The sequence below is a fragment of the Macrobrachium nipponense genome, chromosome 30 (genome assembly GCF_015104395.2).
Source record: "Macrobrachium nipponense isolate FS-2020 chromosome 30, ASM1510439v2, whole genome shotgun sequence".
NCBI classification, from domain to species: domain Eukaryota; kingdom Metazoa; phylum Arthropoda; class Malacostraca; order Decapoda; family Palaemonidae; genus Macrobrachium; species Macrobrachium nipponense.
Window position 1 is genome coordinate 60,295,122 of NC_087218.1, and position 17,706 is coordinate 60,312,827.

The 17,706-nt window shown below is 38.0% G+C and overlaps 1 protein-coding gene across 1 annotated transcript in view; it reads left to right on the top strand.

Annotated features, from left to right (window-relative positions):
- Positions 1-17,706, top strand: part of LOC135202176 (TBC1 domain family member 20-like) — a 170,241-nt gene that overhangs the window by 124,347 nt on the left and 28,188 nt on the right. The window contains exon 5 of the mRNA XM_064231430.1: positions 15,598-15,814. Within this exon, the coding sequence (XP_064087500.1) occupies positions 15,598-15,814 (217 nt within the window). The remainder of the gene's footprint in view (positions 1-15,597; positions 15,815-17,706) is intronic.

Consider the following 17,706-nt stretch of genomic DNA (forward strand, 5'->3'; position numbering starts at 1 on the left):
GTATTTAACTTCTAGCAAATTCGACCAGTTAGAGGAATCCTCTCTGAGAGATCTTGCTAAGAAGACTATCTTTTTAGTAGCATTAGCAACTGCTAAAGAGTTAGTGAGCTTCAGGCCATATCGAAGAAGGTGGGATGGAGACACGGCAATGCAGTGTGTGCATTCCAGAAGGTTTCTTGGCCAAGAATGAGGATCCAGCTAATCCTTGGCCAAGATCCTTTGAAGTTTTGGGTCTAGCTGAATTGGTCGGTAACGAGCAAGAAAGAGTTCTCTGCCCAGTGAGAGCGTTGAGATGTTATATACAAAGAACAAGAGTTATCAGAGGGAGTCTGATGCTCTGTGGTGTTCAGTTAAAGAGCCCCACTAGACCCATGACGAAGAACGCTCTAGCCTTCTTCATGAGAGAGTTAATTAAAGAGGCTCATATGTTGTGTTGAAGAGCAGAGCTTTGGTATTTTAAAGGTGAAGGCTCATGAAGTCAGGGCAGTGGGCGACTTCATTAGCGTTTTTAAAAAGAATTTAGCCCTCAAGGAAATTATTGAATCAACATATTGGAGAGAAAACTAATTCAATATTTGCGTCTCATTATCTTAGGGACGTTCAGACAACCTTCGATAATTGTCAGACGCTAGGTCCATACGTGTCCTCGGGTACAGTATTGGGCAAAGGAGTTACTACCCCATAACCTTCTTGTAAGCTAGTTGTTTTTATTAGGTGATGGTGTTTGTGTTTTTTTTGGTCGTCTGAGAAAAGGGTGCGGTACTTTTCTCGTCGTGTTAGTATTATCTGGTGATGGTGTGTGTGTAGTTCAGGTAAATGAGTTTTGTACTAGCTTGTGAATGCCGTGGCATAAGAGGGCTGTAAGGATCTGTCAACACATTGGTCACGTCCAGTTGTCAGTTCCAGTCTTAGCTTCTTCACATACAGGACACTCCTTGTTGAGAGCTACTAAGGTTTAAGCAGGCTTAGAGGCAGGACCTATGAAGTCAGCTACCTTAGCAGGTAAGGAACCTGGAGTTTTAATAATATTTTTAATAATATTTTTATACTCTAAGAATGCTGCTGTCCTTGACCCACCTCCAAATGTGTCAATCAGCTCTATATATACCTGCCAGGTAAGTGTCATACATTAAAATGAAGTTTTTATAGATAAAACAAAGTTTCAATGTATAACTTACCTGGCAGGTATATATAATTTAATTCCCACCCGCCTCCCCTCAGGGGACAGGGTTCAGAGAAAATCTGGCCCAATTGGGAACGGTTCCTAGCGCTAGCGCCACGGTAAGTATACATTAAACTTTTGTTTTATCATAAAAACTTCATTTTTGTGATACAAAAATGACTTACTGATTTTCAGATATTAATATTGATTAATACTGTACATATTGACAAGTTCAATAAAATAAAATTATATCATATATAATAATTCTCTCTCTCTCTCTCTCTCTCTCTCTCTCTCTCTCTCTCTCTCTCTCTTACAGAGATGTATGTATTTTGTATGATAAATAAGTGATTTACTAATTTTCAAATATTAATATTAGTGTAAACAGCAATCAATTCATTAAAGAAAATACTATAGTGAATTAGTAAGATTTTAGTTTATAAATTAAAAAAATGTGTAAGAATGAAGGAAATCCCAGTCTTCCTGAATCTTTCTTTTTAGATCCAGGTACCAAGCCAGGTCCATAGCTGTCAAATATATCAAGTAATGGAGGCGTTGTGTTGTGTTGCCAACTAAAGTTTATGTAATTTCTCTCTCTCTCTCTCTCTCTCTCTCTCTCTCTCTCTCTCTCTCTCTCTCCTCTCTCTCTCTCTCTCTCTCTCTCTCGAACACAACATTCAAAAAATAAATCACCTGCCAACAAGAAAGGATAATACTTTAAACCTAGTATTTGTGAATGAGGTGAATTATGTTAAAGAAATAATAGTGTCTAATACGAGTATTTTAGACCATAATGACATAGAATTAACAGTCCATTCCAAAGCAAGTGAAAACAGATAAACAAGAGATGAAAAAGTGAGAAGTATATGGAAAATATAATCTCTATAATAAGAATATAAAATGGTCAGAAATAAATGAAGAAATAAACAAAGATTGGGAAAACATGTTTGTAAGTGATGATATACAGGTAAATATGGGTATATTATATAAAATATTGGAGAAAATAATGGATAAGTATATACCGAAGAAGAAAAGTAAACATCAGCCATGCATACCAAGAGACAGAAGGATCTTATTCCAGGAAATCAGAAGTGGAAAAAAGGTCTTGCAAAAGAAAAGAATGTGTGGAAAGTGATGGAGCTAAAAAAAAAAATAGAAAATGTAGAACAAAAGATTCTACCATCAAAAGAAAATGAAAAGTGGGACTTAAAAGAAAAGACCCTAGAAAATATCAAGCAAAACCCCAAACTGTTGTACTCATATGCAAAAAAGATGAATAAAAGAAGAGTAGAAATAGGCCCTCTAAGAAATGAAGGGAGATTAACGAATGAAAAAAAGGAAATATGCAATATATTAGCAGAAAGATATAAAAGAGAATTTACCCTTAGAATTAAAAATGAAGATGATACAAAAATAAAGAGATGAAAATAGTGAATATTTATCGGACATAGATATTAATGAAGCTGATATTGTGCAGGCTATTAATGAAATTATAAATGGATCAGCAGGCAGACCAGATGGTGTCCCTGCCAATCTGTTAAAGAAAGTAGTTCATTCTATTGCAAATCTGCTCGCTATATTATTAAGGCAAAGTGTAGATACAGGCAAGATTTATGATGAACATAAATTAGCATATACAGGCAGTCCCCGGGTTACGATGGGGGTTCCGTTCTTAAGACGCGTCGTAACCCGAAAATCGTCGTAAGCCGGAACGACGTTCTTGAAAACATGTCCATAGGGAAAATTTCACTAATTTGCAATTTTACTTAGGGCCGTATCTCTAAAATTATCACAAATTTACTTTTTTCATGTGCAACACTGTGTATTCACAAATTACTGTATATTTTCATTAAAAGACGAGAGAGAGAGAGAGAGAGAGAGAGAGAGAGAGAGAGAGAGAGAGAGAGAGAGAGAGAGAGATTACATAAAACCATTAAATTTGTTGACCATTGTATGGCATTGTTAAGCTCCGAGTGTCACTGGAGTTATGAGGTAGGGAAATTGATACAGAAAAAGACGAAGGGAAGAATTTTCTTTTGAAATTAGATGTCGTATTATTACTACTTCTATTATTATTATTATTATTTGAAAATATAATAAACACGTGCATCTACCATAAAAATTCTCTCATCTCAGTAAGAAAGAGGAATTATCATTACAAGTGAAATGGAAAGGTCATTTTCATCTCTTTAAAATACGACCATTATGAATTTTGTAATTAAGTTTTATTATTATTTTTTTTTTTTTTTTTTTTTTTTTTTTTTTTTTTTTTTTTTTTTTTTTTTTTTTGTTTTTTTTTTTTTTTTTTTTTTTTTTTTTTTTTTTTTTTGTCTATCACAGTCCTTCAATTCGACTGGGTGGTATTTATAGTGTGGGGTTGGTTCCGGGTTTCATCCTGCCTCCTTAGGGAGTCCATCACTTTTCTTACTATGTGTGCCGTTTCTAGGATCACACTCTTCTGCATGAGTCATGGAGCTACTTCAGCCTCTAGTTTTTTTCTAGATTCCTTTTCAGGGATCTTGGGATCGTGCCTAGTGCTCCTATGATTATGGGTACGATTTTCCACTGGCATATCCCATATCCTTCTTATTTCTATTTTCAGATCTTGATACTTATCCATTTTTTTCCCCTCTCTTTCCTCTTCAACTCTGGTGTCCCATGGTATTGCGACATCAATGAGTGATACATTCTTCTTGACTTTGTCAATCAACGTCACGTCTGGTCTGTTTGCACGTATCACCCTATCCGTTCTGATACCATAGTCCCAGAGGATCTTTGCCTGATCGTTTTCTATCACTCCTTCAGGTTGGTGCTCGTACCACTTATTACTGCAAGGTAGCTGGTGTTTCTTGCACAGGCTCCAGTGGAGGGCTTTTGCCACTGAATCATGCCTCTTTTTATTATTATTATTATTATTATTATTATTATTATTATTATTATTTTATATTAAATAACTGAAATTATCACTAAACATTTTACATACTAGTACCATAAAAATTCTTATCATCTCGGTAAAAGAGAGAGAGAGAGAGAGAGTGTGTGTTTATCTCTCTGTTCTCTCAAAAAATACTTATAACGCTTCCAGCGAAAGAGAGGGAGGGAGTTACCACTATAACACATTATTATCTTGTGTGGCAAAAGAGAGAGAGAGAGAGAGAGTTAACCTTAATTAAAAGTGACATGGATAGATTAGTACGTATTGTATTTCTTTAAAATACTATCACATATGAATTTTGTAATTACAGTTATTATTATTATTATTATTATTATTATTATTATTATTATTATTATTATTAATTGAAAGTATTAAAAACAAATAGTACAAGTACATAAAAAAATCTCGAGTCTCAGTAAATGAGAGAGAGAGAGAGAGAGAGAGACGAGAGAGAGAGAGAGAGAGAGAGAGAGAGAGAGAGAGAGAGAGAGAGGGGGGGATGGGGGAAATTTCATGAGCACTTCCCCCTCCTGGCTGTCACAGAACTTCATATATCTGATAAGCTAAAATCTTACTAATTCACTATGGTATGTTCTTTAATGAATTGATATTATTGCTGTATAAATTAATATTAATATTTGAAAATAGTAAATCATTTATTTATCAAACAAAAAAAACATACATCTTTGTAGTAGAGAGAGAGAGAAAGAGAGAGAGAGAGAATTATTATTTTTATTATGTGGTATCATTTCAACTTATTAAACTTACTAATACAGTATTAATCAAAATTAATATTTGAAAATTAGTAAATCATTTTTGTATTATAAAAATGTATTTAGTCATGAACATAAACATCAAAATACACTAATTAGTGATTATTTTCGTCGGAAAATACTAAAAAGAGAGAGAGAGAGAGAGAGAGAGAGAGAGAGAGAGAGAGAGAGAGAGAGAGAGAGAGAGAGAGAAACTTATGGTTTTTATATCCAAGTCTAAGTAGAGTATAAATGGATTCTTTAAGTGAAATAATGTTTCAATGATATTTTGCTGTTTTGTATTAAAGGATATGTATACTGTTTGAGAGTGCGTTCCTTATCCTTGACTATGGTTACCATACAGTTTAATAGCGTAAATTAATTTATGCGCCCTCCGCTCAGAAACTAGTTCTGCGTATGAGGTATCGTTAAAAGGCATAAAAAACCGTCGTAACCTTGGAATGTGCGTTGTAATCTAACCAGAAACTTAGTTTTGTTAATTATGTATACTGGAAATAAGCAATGATTTTTTCATTATTTGCGCTTTTGGACTGTTATAAACTGTGCATCCCAAGCTAGCGTATTCATTCGCTCGGAAACTAGTTCCACATGTGAGGCGTCACTAAAAAAATTTAAAAAATACGACAAAAAGTGTCGAAAATCATCATAACCTCAAATTTCATACAATCAACTTACCTGTCAGATATATACATAGCTAAGACTCCGTCGTCCCCGACAGAAATTCAAATTTCGCGCCACTCGCTACAGGTAGGTCAGGTGATCTACCGGTCCTGCCCTGGGCGGCAGGACTAGGAACCATCCCCGTTTTCTATCATTTTTTCTCTGTCGCCGGTGGTTCAACATTGTTGTTATTACCTCCTGACTTTAGATTCATTTTTCAACATTTGATCAACGTTTTTCCGGCTTTTTGGTAACGTATTTGGATCGTGTTTTGGCATTCGCTACTGTGGACTGTGTTTGGAATAACTCTTTTGGATTTTTCTCAGTATGTCTGATTCTAATGTGAGTGTGAGAATGTGTGTGAATGTAGGCTGCAGGGTGAGGATACCGAAAGCTTCGGTTGATCCTCACACTGTATGCCGTAAATGTAGGGGGGTTCAGTGTTCTGCTATTAACACTTGTAAGGAATGCGAGGTTTGAATGCAGAAGAGTGGAAGACTTTGACTTCTTATTTGTTTGAAGAAGTTAGAGAGGGATAGAGTTTAGACGACTGAAAGTGTGAGTTCAAGGCCTATTGAGCCTTTCACGGATAATTCTAACCCTACTACTGTAGATTCTCCCTATAGATCTCATTCTCAGAGTGTCTTTTCGGATTCGGCATCGGAAATCGCCAATCTGAAAAGCGACTATTAAGAGACATGAAGTCCAAGATGGCTGACTCGAAAGGTAAGGCTAGTGATAGTGAACATTTTAGTGAAGTGAGTCCTATCAGTGTTGTGGAGGGGGCCGTTTGATCGTCCCTGCGGCGCTCCCAGGCCTAGACCTCTTCCAAGCTCCCATGCCCAGAGGAGAAGGAAAGTCGAAAGCCTTAAGGAGGTCGTGGGGAATCCCCAACGGTCAGACGTCCCTTCAGCTAGCTCTGCTTCATGGCAGCCAGCTCAAGGGCGCTATAGGAAAAGCGTTCCTTCGCGAGTGTTTCTCGTCCTCTCCCTCTCCCTCACCACTAAACGAGGGTGGAAGGAGTCGAACTTATCGAGACCGCTGAAGCGTCATATGAAGCAAGACATTGATTCGAGCCCAGAGCGCTTCTCGGATGACGCCCCGTCTGCTATTAAGAGCGAAGGTGGCGTCAGCGTCACCTGACTCTTATGAGGAAGTACCCCATCATGCTTCTTCCCCTGAGTGATGACGAGAGGCGTCATGCACTAGACGTGGAGAAGCGTCAAGAAAGATAATTATGGCGGTTCAGGAACAACTGTCATCTCTTGTGGGAGTTTTAGCGCCCCCCCGTCGGAAGGACATGACGCTGCCAATTAAGAAGTCTCGTCCTCTCTCACCTGCTCGAAGAGAGAGTGTTGTAAGACAAGAAAAACGGAAGACGTCTTTTAGAAGTGAAGCTCGGTTTTCAAGCGGATCTGAGACGTGACGCTCCATCCAAGATTGTGACGCCGAGTAGGACGCCCTTAGAGAGCGGAGCGTCTTCCAGACGCGAAGCGTCATCAAGACGTCAACAAGAGACGTCATACAAGACGCTCGGAGAGCGGGAAGCGTCATACAAGACGTCTTCTACAGTGCAAGAGAAGCCGCAGGTTGTGACGCCTTCCAAGTCTATCAAAACGGGGAAAAGGAAAGAGTTTCATTCCCTTAGCCCCTCTCCTATCAGGATTTTGTCTCCTCCAGAAGAGGAAAGTTCAGAAAGGAGAACGGAAACTCAGATATATCCCGAGTTGGAGGAAACTCGGATGATGACGATCATGGAATGAGAGGGCTTTGTCCAACTATAAGGTGTTGACTACCCTGCTTCTTGAGGAATACGGAGACGAGTTGACTCCGGCTGCTCCTCCTTCCTCCACGCTCGCTCTTTTCTAGTGCGAAGGCGAAGAAGCCCTCGTCTTTTCTGAAGATGAAGCCCACCATCTCGATGAAGCGGGCTTTACACGCCTTAGACTCCTGGATGAAGTCGAAGAAAGACTTAGTCAGGACAGTATTTTGCATGCCTCCAGCAAGGTTAGCTGGGAAAAGAGGCATATGGTACAAGACGGGGAGAATATGGGTATCGCTCTCCCTTCTACAACAGAGGCAGATTTTTTTCGACGTTAGTTGACGCTTCAAGGCGTCCAAGTCTCATTCTGCTCGAATTACCATGGAGTATTTCAGAATCTGGATCATCTCCTCAAGGGACTCTTCCATGTATTGGAAGTCTTCAACTTCTTGGATTGGTCCCTTGGGTGATGTCCAAGAAAGCTCATGATTCAGAGGGAATCGAACCTGAAGCCCTGTTATGCATTTTGTCTTGCATCGACAAAGCGGTACAGGATGGATCTTTTTGAAGTCCTCTTCATTATTTGGAGCAGGTCTTTTAAAGAAAAGGACGGTGTATGGCGCCTTCTTAACAAAGGCAGTCTCGCATGCTCAGAGGGCAGCTCTACTGTATGCACCTCTGTCTGACTATTTGTTCCCTTCTCAGTTAGTGAAGGACATGGCTCACTCTTTAACTGAGAAGGCGACGCAGGATCTTCTGACGCAGTCGGCTAGGAAGAAGAAACCTGCTTTAGTTTCTGACAAGAAAGAACCTAGCACTTCTATGCAGCCCTTTCGAGGTGGTCCGATCTCCAGACCTCCCGCAAGAAGGAAGGCTCCAGAGAAGAGGTAGGTCCGCCTTTCGTCCCTTTAAAAAGGGAAATGAAACATTTCTCCTCCAAGCACCAGTAGGTGCCAGGCTCCTGGGATTCGTGGAGGCCTGGACACTGATAGACGCAGAACGCGTCTTCACTGAATATCATAAGGAAGGGAATATCGTATCCCTTTCCTGAATTACTCCGCCCCTAACGTCAATACCAAGGGAACTATCAGCCAGTACAAGGACCCTGTGCTGAGGGATACTCTTCGATCGATGGTGGAACAAATGTGGGACAAAGTGCAATAGAACTAGTACTGGATCAAAAACTCCCCTTGGGGTTTTACCAATCGCCTTTTTCTAGTGGCGAAAGCCTCGGGAAGGCTGGAGACCAGTACTAGAAGTCAGCTCTCTGAACAAATTTGTTCAGAAGGAGAAGTTCTCCATGGAGACTTCTGCTTCAGTCCTAGCGTCATTAACGACAAGGAGATTGGATGGTGTCTCTAGATCTCCAAGACGCCTACTTTCCACGTCCCGATCCACCCTTCGTCGAAGAAGTACCTCCGTTTCAATGACGGGGGGTGGGGGGGGGGAAGGATCTTTTTCAGTTCGAGCCTTGTGTTTCGGCCTGTCCACAGCTCCTCAGGTCTTCACAAGCCTGATGAGGAATGTGGCGAGATTTCTTCATCTCAAAGGAGTGAATGTCTCTTCTCTATGTATCTAGACGACTGGCTCATCAGGGCCAGATCGGGGAGACAGTGCTTGGAGGACCTAAAGTTAACTCTGGATTTGACCAAGGCGTTGGGATTGCTTGTGAACCTCGAGAAGTCTCAGCTGACCCCCAGACAAGACCTAGTCTATCTGGGGATTCGATGGATTCTCGGGTTTTCGAGTTTTTCCTTCGCAAGAGAGACCGCAAAAGGTTTGAGGATAATCTCTCTCTTCTTAGAGAAGCAACAAACGTCAGCGAGGGAATGGGTTGAGCCTTCTGGGGACGCTTTCCTCGCTGGAACAATTCTTCCCTCTAGGAAGACTTCATATCCGTCCACTTCAATTCTTCCTCAAGAAGTCTTGGAGCTGAAAAACCGGACAACTGTCGGACGTTTTTCCCATTCCAGTGGAGATAAAGGCACCACCTACAGTGGTGGTTGCTACCTCTGGAAGAGAACAAAAGGGATCTCTCTAAGAACACAGAACCCAACCAGACCTAGTGTTGTTTCTCCGACGCGTCGGAGACGGGTTGGGGAGCGACATTAGGCTCAGAGGAAGTGTCAGGCACCTGGGAACCAGCACAGGTGTCCTGGCACATAAACTGCAAAGAGCTCTTCGCCGTACACCTGGCCTTGAAGAGCCTAGAACCTCTGGTGAGAGACAAGGTAGTGCAAGTAAACGTGGACAACACCACCGCACTTGCCTACATTCGAAACAGGGAGGGACACACTCCTCGTTCCTTTACGAACTCACGAGAGACCTATTAACTTTGGACGTCTCAGGCGGAACATCTCCCTGCTGACAAGGTTAGTACAGGGAGTAAGGAATGTGAGGGCGGACAGGCTCAGCAGGAGGAACCAGGTCCTTCATACAGAATGGACTCTGCACGAGGAAGTGTGCTCGATCTCTGGTCTCTGTGGGGAACTCCTCATGTGGATCTCTTCGCAACATACATTTCAAAAAGGCTCCCAGTGTTTTTGCTCGGTCGTGAAGACCCAGAGCGATTATGGTAGACGCCTTCCTGCTAAACTGGTCTCGAGTGGACGTTTACGCTTTTCCCCCATTCACAATCCTGGTTAGTAATGAAAAAGTTTGTGGCGTCAAAAGAGACGAGGATGACATAATAGCCCCCTTTTGGCCGGCCAGGAATGGTTCACGGAGGTGGTAGAGTGGATCGTAGACTTTCCAAGATCCCTACCAGGAAGGACGGATCTTCTCAAACAACCACACTTCAAGAGGTACCATCAAAACCAACCTCCCCGCTCTCTCCGCTCTGACTGCCTTTCGACTATCGAAAGACTTGTCAGAGCGAGAGGCTTTTTCTCGCGAAGTGGGGCAAGCGCGGATCGCGAGAGCTCGCAGAACCTCCCAATACGAAAGTATACCAGTCCGAAGTGGGAGGTCTTTAGAAGGTGGTGTAGAGCCAAGAAGTTGTCCTCCTCCTCTACCTCTATAGCGGAAATTGCTGATTTCTTGCTATTCCTGAGAGTAAAATCTCATCTAGCCGTATCCACAATAAAGGGATACAGAAGTATGCTGCTCGGCTGTATTCATGGAACAGAGGATTAGATCTGGCAAATAACAAAGATCTCCACGATCTCATAAGATCTTTTGAGACTTCAAAGTCTAAGGAACCAGTACTCCGAACTGGAACTTGGACGTAGTCCTCAAATATCTGTCTTCGGATAGATTCGAGCCTCCGCATCTGGCATCATTTAGAGACATAACTAGAAAATGCCTATTTCTTTTATCTTTAGCGACGGCAAAAAGAATTAGTGAGTTACAAGCTCTGCAGGATAAAGTAGGATTCAAGGGAGACTCGGCTATTTGCTCGTTTAAGACCCTGTTTTTAGCGAAAAACGAGAATCCCACGAATCCCTGGCCTAGGTTCATTCGAAGTCAAAGGAATGTCGAGTCTCGTAGGCAGAGAAGCAGAGAGGTCTCTATGCCCTGTTAGAGCTCTGAGTTCTATCTTCAGAGGAAGCGTCAGTTGGGAGGCTCTAGACAAGGTCTTTGGTGCGCGGTAAAAGACCCCACAAGACTGATGTCCAAGAATGCTCTAGCGTTCTTTTGTAAGAAACGTCATTACTGGACACTCATAAGGTCTGTCCTGACGAACAATTACAACTACTGAAAGTAAAAGCTCATGAAGTAAGAGCGGTTGCGACGTCTCTCTCGTTTTATAAGAATATGTCGCTTAAAAACATTATAGATACGACATATTGGAGATGCAACTCAGTATTTGCATCTCATTACTTGAAAGACGTGCGTGTGACGTATGAGAAGTGCTTTTCTCTAGGTCCTATCGTATCGCAGATACGATTCTGGGTACGGGTAAGCCGACACCAATCCTTAAATGTATATACTGTTCTTCTGTTTGGATATGGTCGAGAATCTCTTCGAACAATGGAGGATTCAGGCTCGCACGGGCAGCCGTCTATGTTGTTCATAAGAGAATTCTCGTAATATCCAATTAGTTGAGTAAAATTTTTTTTGAAAAAATTATTTGTATGGTGTGCGTAGTGGTTTTTGAGTTACGGTTGTTGTGACGAGTTCGGGGATAACTCGTAACAATCCTTAGTTCTAACATATGGTTAGGATCAGGTGGTCGGGATTGGTTGTGTGCTCCTTCATAAGGTGTATTGTCATATAAGTGGATCAGCACCCATTGACAAAGTCCTTTTAGGCTCTGCTGAGTAAGTGGGTAAGACCCCATCGGCAGACCCACAAGAACTCTTGGCCATAGACACATATCTCGCTAAAGTTTCTTGAGGTGATGCAGGACTACTGGGCAAACACCCACGAAGTCTACCACCTATCAGGTAGGAACCAAGGTTTTATTTATACCTACAACATATGTTGTTTACCTGTCTATTCCATATAGTAGCTGTCTCTTACCCTCCACCGAAGGGTGCCAATCAGCTATGTATATATCTGACAGGTAAGTTGATTGTATGAAATGATATTGTTATGTTACAATAAAGTTTCATACATACTTACCTGGCAGATATATACAATTAAAGGCCCACCCAGCCTCCCTGCAGGAGACAGGTGGAAGAGAGAAAATATGATAGAAAACGGGGATGGTTCCTAGTCCTGCCGCCCAGGGCAGGCCGGTAGATCACCTGACCTACCTGTAGCGAGTGGCGCGAAATTTGAATTTCTGTCGGGGACGACGGAGTCTTAGCTATGTATATATCTGCCAGGTAAGTATGTATGAAACTTTATTGTCACATAACAATATCATATTTTTGTTGTAATCTAACCAAAAACTTATTTTTATTAATATACTGTGCTAAACTATAAAGGATTCTTATCATAGTATGCGTTTTTTAAAAGCGTTGTTAACTCGGAGCGTCGGAAGCGTCTGCGTCGTAACCTCGGAACAAGTGTCGTAACCCAGGGCGGATTTTTCAATGAATATTTAAGAAAAGGCGTCGTAACCTCGGAACGTCGTAAGCCGGACCCGTCGTAACCCGGGGATTGCCTGTATTACCCCAACTTTCAAAAGTGGATTAAGACTAGAGGCAAGTAATTATAGGCCTGTGAGTCTAACATCACACATGAGTGTATGAAAGGGTAAGGAAGAAAAATATGAAACATTATTGAAAAGTAATTTGTTTAATATAGGGCAACATGGTTTTGTACCCGGAAAAAGTACACAAACCCAACTATTAGTCCACCGTGAGAACGTATATAAAAGTATGATAAACAGAAAAGAAACTGTGGTTTACCCAGACTTTGCTAAAGCTTTTGATAAGGTAGACCATAATGTATTAGCGAAGAAGTATATATATGTATATATATACTATGAATAATTTATATGAATCACGGTGATGTGATAATTATTCATAATATGGCTACGTTCGTCAAACGTTCGAATTTGCTAACATGGTAGAGGGGGTTGGATATCTATTCGAATTATGAATAACCGAGTTCGACGGCGATTTGTAAGGTCAGAACGAGTAAACTTATAACCTCACTTGTTAGCCGAATCATTAACGTCACTATCGTCTTGATTTCCTCCCTGTCCGCTGGATGGTGATTCGATCCCATGAGGGGGACAAAATTATCATTAACTAAAAAGTATTTCCCTTCAGTTTATAAATGTGAAAATATATCAATTCTGAGGTAGAGTGAATTAGATATTACATAAAGGATATTTGTAGCTCAAGTAATATATATATACATATATATATATAAGCGAATACCACGGGAAATTGATAGTCAGGAATCCAAGCACTTTCGTCTTTATTCAGACATCGTCAAGGAGTTACTAAAGTACAATTGGAGAGGAAGGCCTCAGGTACAAACAAGATCAGGAATACCAGATGGTTAATTATCAAAAGGGTAAAAATTAAAAGGGATAATCCAGGATTATCGGATATTACACGGTCACAAACTTAAACAGATTCTAACCCTAACCGAAATTACAAAGTATCTTTACAGTCCAAAACATGTAAAACTGAATATATTAATTTGTTGCCTTATATTTATCTACAACTTTTTTCATTATGAAAGCATCAAGTTTAAATAAACCAAGACTTAAATTTAGAACATTTCTATTATTTGACTTGATAAAACAAGATTCAATTGTTTTATCAAGTCAAATATTAGAAATGTTCTAAATTTAAGTCTTGGTTTATTTAAACTTGATGCTTTCAATAATGAAAAAAGTTGTAGATAAATATAAGCAACAAAATTAATATATTCATTTTTACATGTTTTGGACTGTAAAGATACTTTGTAATTTCGGTTAGGGTTAGAATCTGTTTAAGTTTGTGACCATGTGATATCCAATAATCTTTGGATTATCCCTTTTAATTTTTACCCTTTTGATAATTAACCATCTGGTATTATATATTATTATTACATATAATACTATTATATATAATATAGTATATAATATAATATATATAATATATTATATATTATATATACATATCATATATATAATATACATACCATATCTAACTATATATTATTACATTGTCTATATATATCTATATATAATATATATATTATATATTTATACATATATATTATTATATATATAGTGTTTATCTATATAAGATATATATATTATAAAAAATAAATAATATATATAATTATATATATATATATATCATACTATCTATATATCTCTATATATAGATTATATATATATATATATATATATATATATTATATATTATATATTAATTATAATTATAATCTAATAAAATATATATATATATATAATAATATATATTATATTATATATATACTTCATATTAATATATATATCAATTATATATAATAATATATATATTATGATATATATTATAATATATATATATATATCTATATTACATAATACGTTTATATATATATTCTAATTATTAATATATAATATATATATTATATATATATATAATCTTATATATTATATTATATTATCATATCAATATATTAGAATTTAATTATATATATATATATATATATATTATATATCTATATATATATATATATATATATATTTTATTATATCTCTAAATATATATATATATATATTATAATATACATATATATATATATATCTATCTTTCCAATTATTTTTATGCTAATTAATAAAAATTAAAAAAAAATATCTGATTTAAATAAAAAATTTGAATTTTTTTTTATAAAAGAAAAAAAAAAATTTAAATCATCAACCTTGTGAAGATTACAACCACACAGTAACTCAACAACACAACAAATTACTATGCAGATGAACACCAACAACATCAAAACAACAACCTTACATGTCCACTTAGTGATGCTTGATTGTAATCTCACCCCACGTTTTTGTTGTTTTTCATTTATCCTGAATGACCGATTCGGTCCCAGTTCTTGGCCTAAGGGCTAGACCTGGCATTTTATCTAATCATTCAGGCCAGCCATAGGAGAGCTGAAAATCAGCTCAGTGGTCTGGTTAAACTACTTTTATAATAATAATAACTCGCCCCACAGTTCCGAAATCTGAAAAATTCCCAAAAATGAAACACGTTTGGCCGTAAGGATTTTGGATAAAGGATTGTTTACCTGTAGTAATAGGAGAATACATACAAAATTATTGGATACAGTGAAGTAAAGTATAACTTTAAAAGATCCATGGAAAAGATACATATTCATTATGTTTGTATTTTATAATACTAATAAGTATGTGAATATTACATATGCCAAATTTATATCTTGTGTATGATACAATCCCCTTAAAATTAGCTTCAAAAATAGGTCTTCAAAAGTCACATGATACATGAGTATATGCAGTAGTTGCTAAGTATAGAAGTATATAGTTCAGATTATTTCACAATTTGTGTGTCAGCATCCATCAGAATATCTCTCATATAAATACACCATTTAGTTGACTACAAATAAACACTGAAAATATTTCTTTTGCAGTATTAAGATTGCTGGTAAAAAAATTATATTTGATGGGCACATGACTATCTAATAACCTCTAGAGAAGGTATTATAGGTGAATATTGGTCAGGGAAATAGAAGCTAGAGGTCACTTGATGTTCTTTTATACTGACATTAATAATTAAGGTACCATATTTGTAATTTCTTGTTTCTATTTTCTATAATCTCAAAATATTCAGTAAATTCAACTACATTACAATTTTGCACTTTTAGTAGATCCATATAACTAGGAAAAAATATTATTGATCTGAAGCCATTAGTATGTTGTCATTCACAACTAAACTATTTATTTCAGTTCTGGTGTTGGGACAGTGTTCTGTTTACCATGGCTGATAACTTGGTTTGCACACACACTTTCGGATTATCGCAATGTTGTGAGGTTGTATGACTTCTTCTTGGCCACCCCATATCTCATGCCAATGTATATTGCAGCAGCAATTGTGCTGAAGAAGAAGGAAGACATTCTGTCTGGAGAGTGTGATATGGCCATGCAACATTTCATATTATCCCAGGTAAAATTCTTTGGTAAAAGACTGTACTCTTAAAATAAACTGAGAATTTTTGAGTATTTTTTTGTGAAAAATATTTTTTTCATGTAATTCAGTATCTCAGGTAAAGGAAGTAAGTTATACTACATATGTTCCTAAAGGAAAACAAAACCTTCGCCTCTTACTTAGAAGTACTTCAGGGACTAGCTTGGAAAAACCTTATGAAGCTCAGTAACAAGGTGGTGGTTAATTTGTGGTAGTTAGGCTATTTGTGTTTTTTATGTTCATCTGTTTGTATCCTATCTAGTTTTCTTTAGGTGATCGAGTCAAGACATCTTCATTTACTGTATGGTCGTGATAAAAATGTTTGTATTTTCTGTGTTCAATATTTTTACTTGTTTTGATGCTTAATATAATAGTAGCGTCTTTTAATGCTTTTATGTTTAGTGGCATTTCATTATGTCAGGAATAATAGAAAACAGACTTCTTTTTATATATACAGTGGGGCCTCGGTAATCACTGGGAATGGGGGCCACAACCATCTGCACAAAGCAAATATTCGCATTTTCAAACCCCTCAAAAAACCCTAGGCTTTACCCTAATTGCCTACTTCAATAGTTAAAACACCAAAGATGTCCCTACCTATAAAACTTCTTATAGGCTAACTGCCTATTTTAATACTAGTTCAAACATTTATTATACCTTAAACTATTATATGGATACTCACTACTGATTGATCCAGCCAAGCCTATGTTGCTTGATGATACACATGTACTTATTGCTACTTAAAAAAAACTTTTGCAAACACATTGCCTGCTCCTATTAGTAGTAGTAGAAGGATATTTTAGTTATTTTGTATACAGTATTCTAGTACTCTCTGTATGATGGTTTGTTTACATCTGTTTAAGGCTGCTCTCGGCTACTAACTAGCAACTGAACTTAAGGAATTTTTCTGAAGTTTATGATAACAGACATAATTTGGCTTATTTTTAATATTTTATTAATTTCCCGTAAGAATTAGACTTTATTTTTATACATTCAACTTCCCTGGCAGATATATACTTAGCTATAGACTCCGTCGTCCCCGACAGAAATTCAAATTTCGCGGCACACGCTACAGGTAGGTCAGGTGATCTACCGCCACTGCTGCTGGGTGGCAGAACTAGGAACCATCCCATTTTCTAAAACAGATTTGCTCTGTCGAGGGTAGCCATAATATCGTTGTTGTTACCTCCTGACTTGGATTTCGTTTTTCATCGCCGTTGATCTTCTGGACTGTCTTTTTGGTGACGTATTTGGATCTGTGGTTTGGCATACGCTTTTGTGGAACGTTTTTTGGATTTTGGCTTTGGATTTTGCTCAAAAATGTCTGATTCTAGCTGCGAAGTTAGAAGATGTATGAATGAGGGTTGTTTGGTGAGGCTACCGAAAGTGTCGTTAGATCCTCACAAGGTATGCAAGAAGTGTAGGGGATATGAATGCACGAGAAATAACACGTGTGATGAATGTGTGAATATGGATGATGAAGGATGGAAGAAACTAGATTCCTACTTAAGGAAACTAGAGAGAGATAGGGTTAGAAAGGCTGTCTCTAGAAGTATGAGTAGATCACGCTCTAACGAGCCAGTTAGTATAACTAACCCACAAGTAATTGCTTCCTCACATGCAGTATCAACCTCTCCCGTAGCAGATGTTGCAAGTTCTGCTACGGAGATTGCAAATCTGAAGACCGCATTAAGAAGGATGGAGCTTGAAATGCAAGCTCTTAAAGGTAAGAATGTGGAAAGTGACATAAGTGTCCCCAGTGTAGTGGAGGGTGCGTCTGATCGGCTCTGTCTCACTCCCAGACCTAGACCTCTTCCAAGCTCCCAGGCCCAGAGGAGAAGGAATGTCGACAGTCATACGGAGGTTACGGA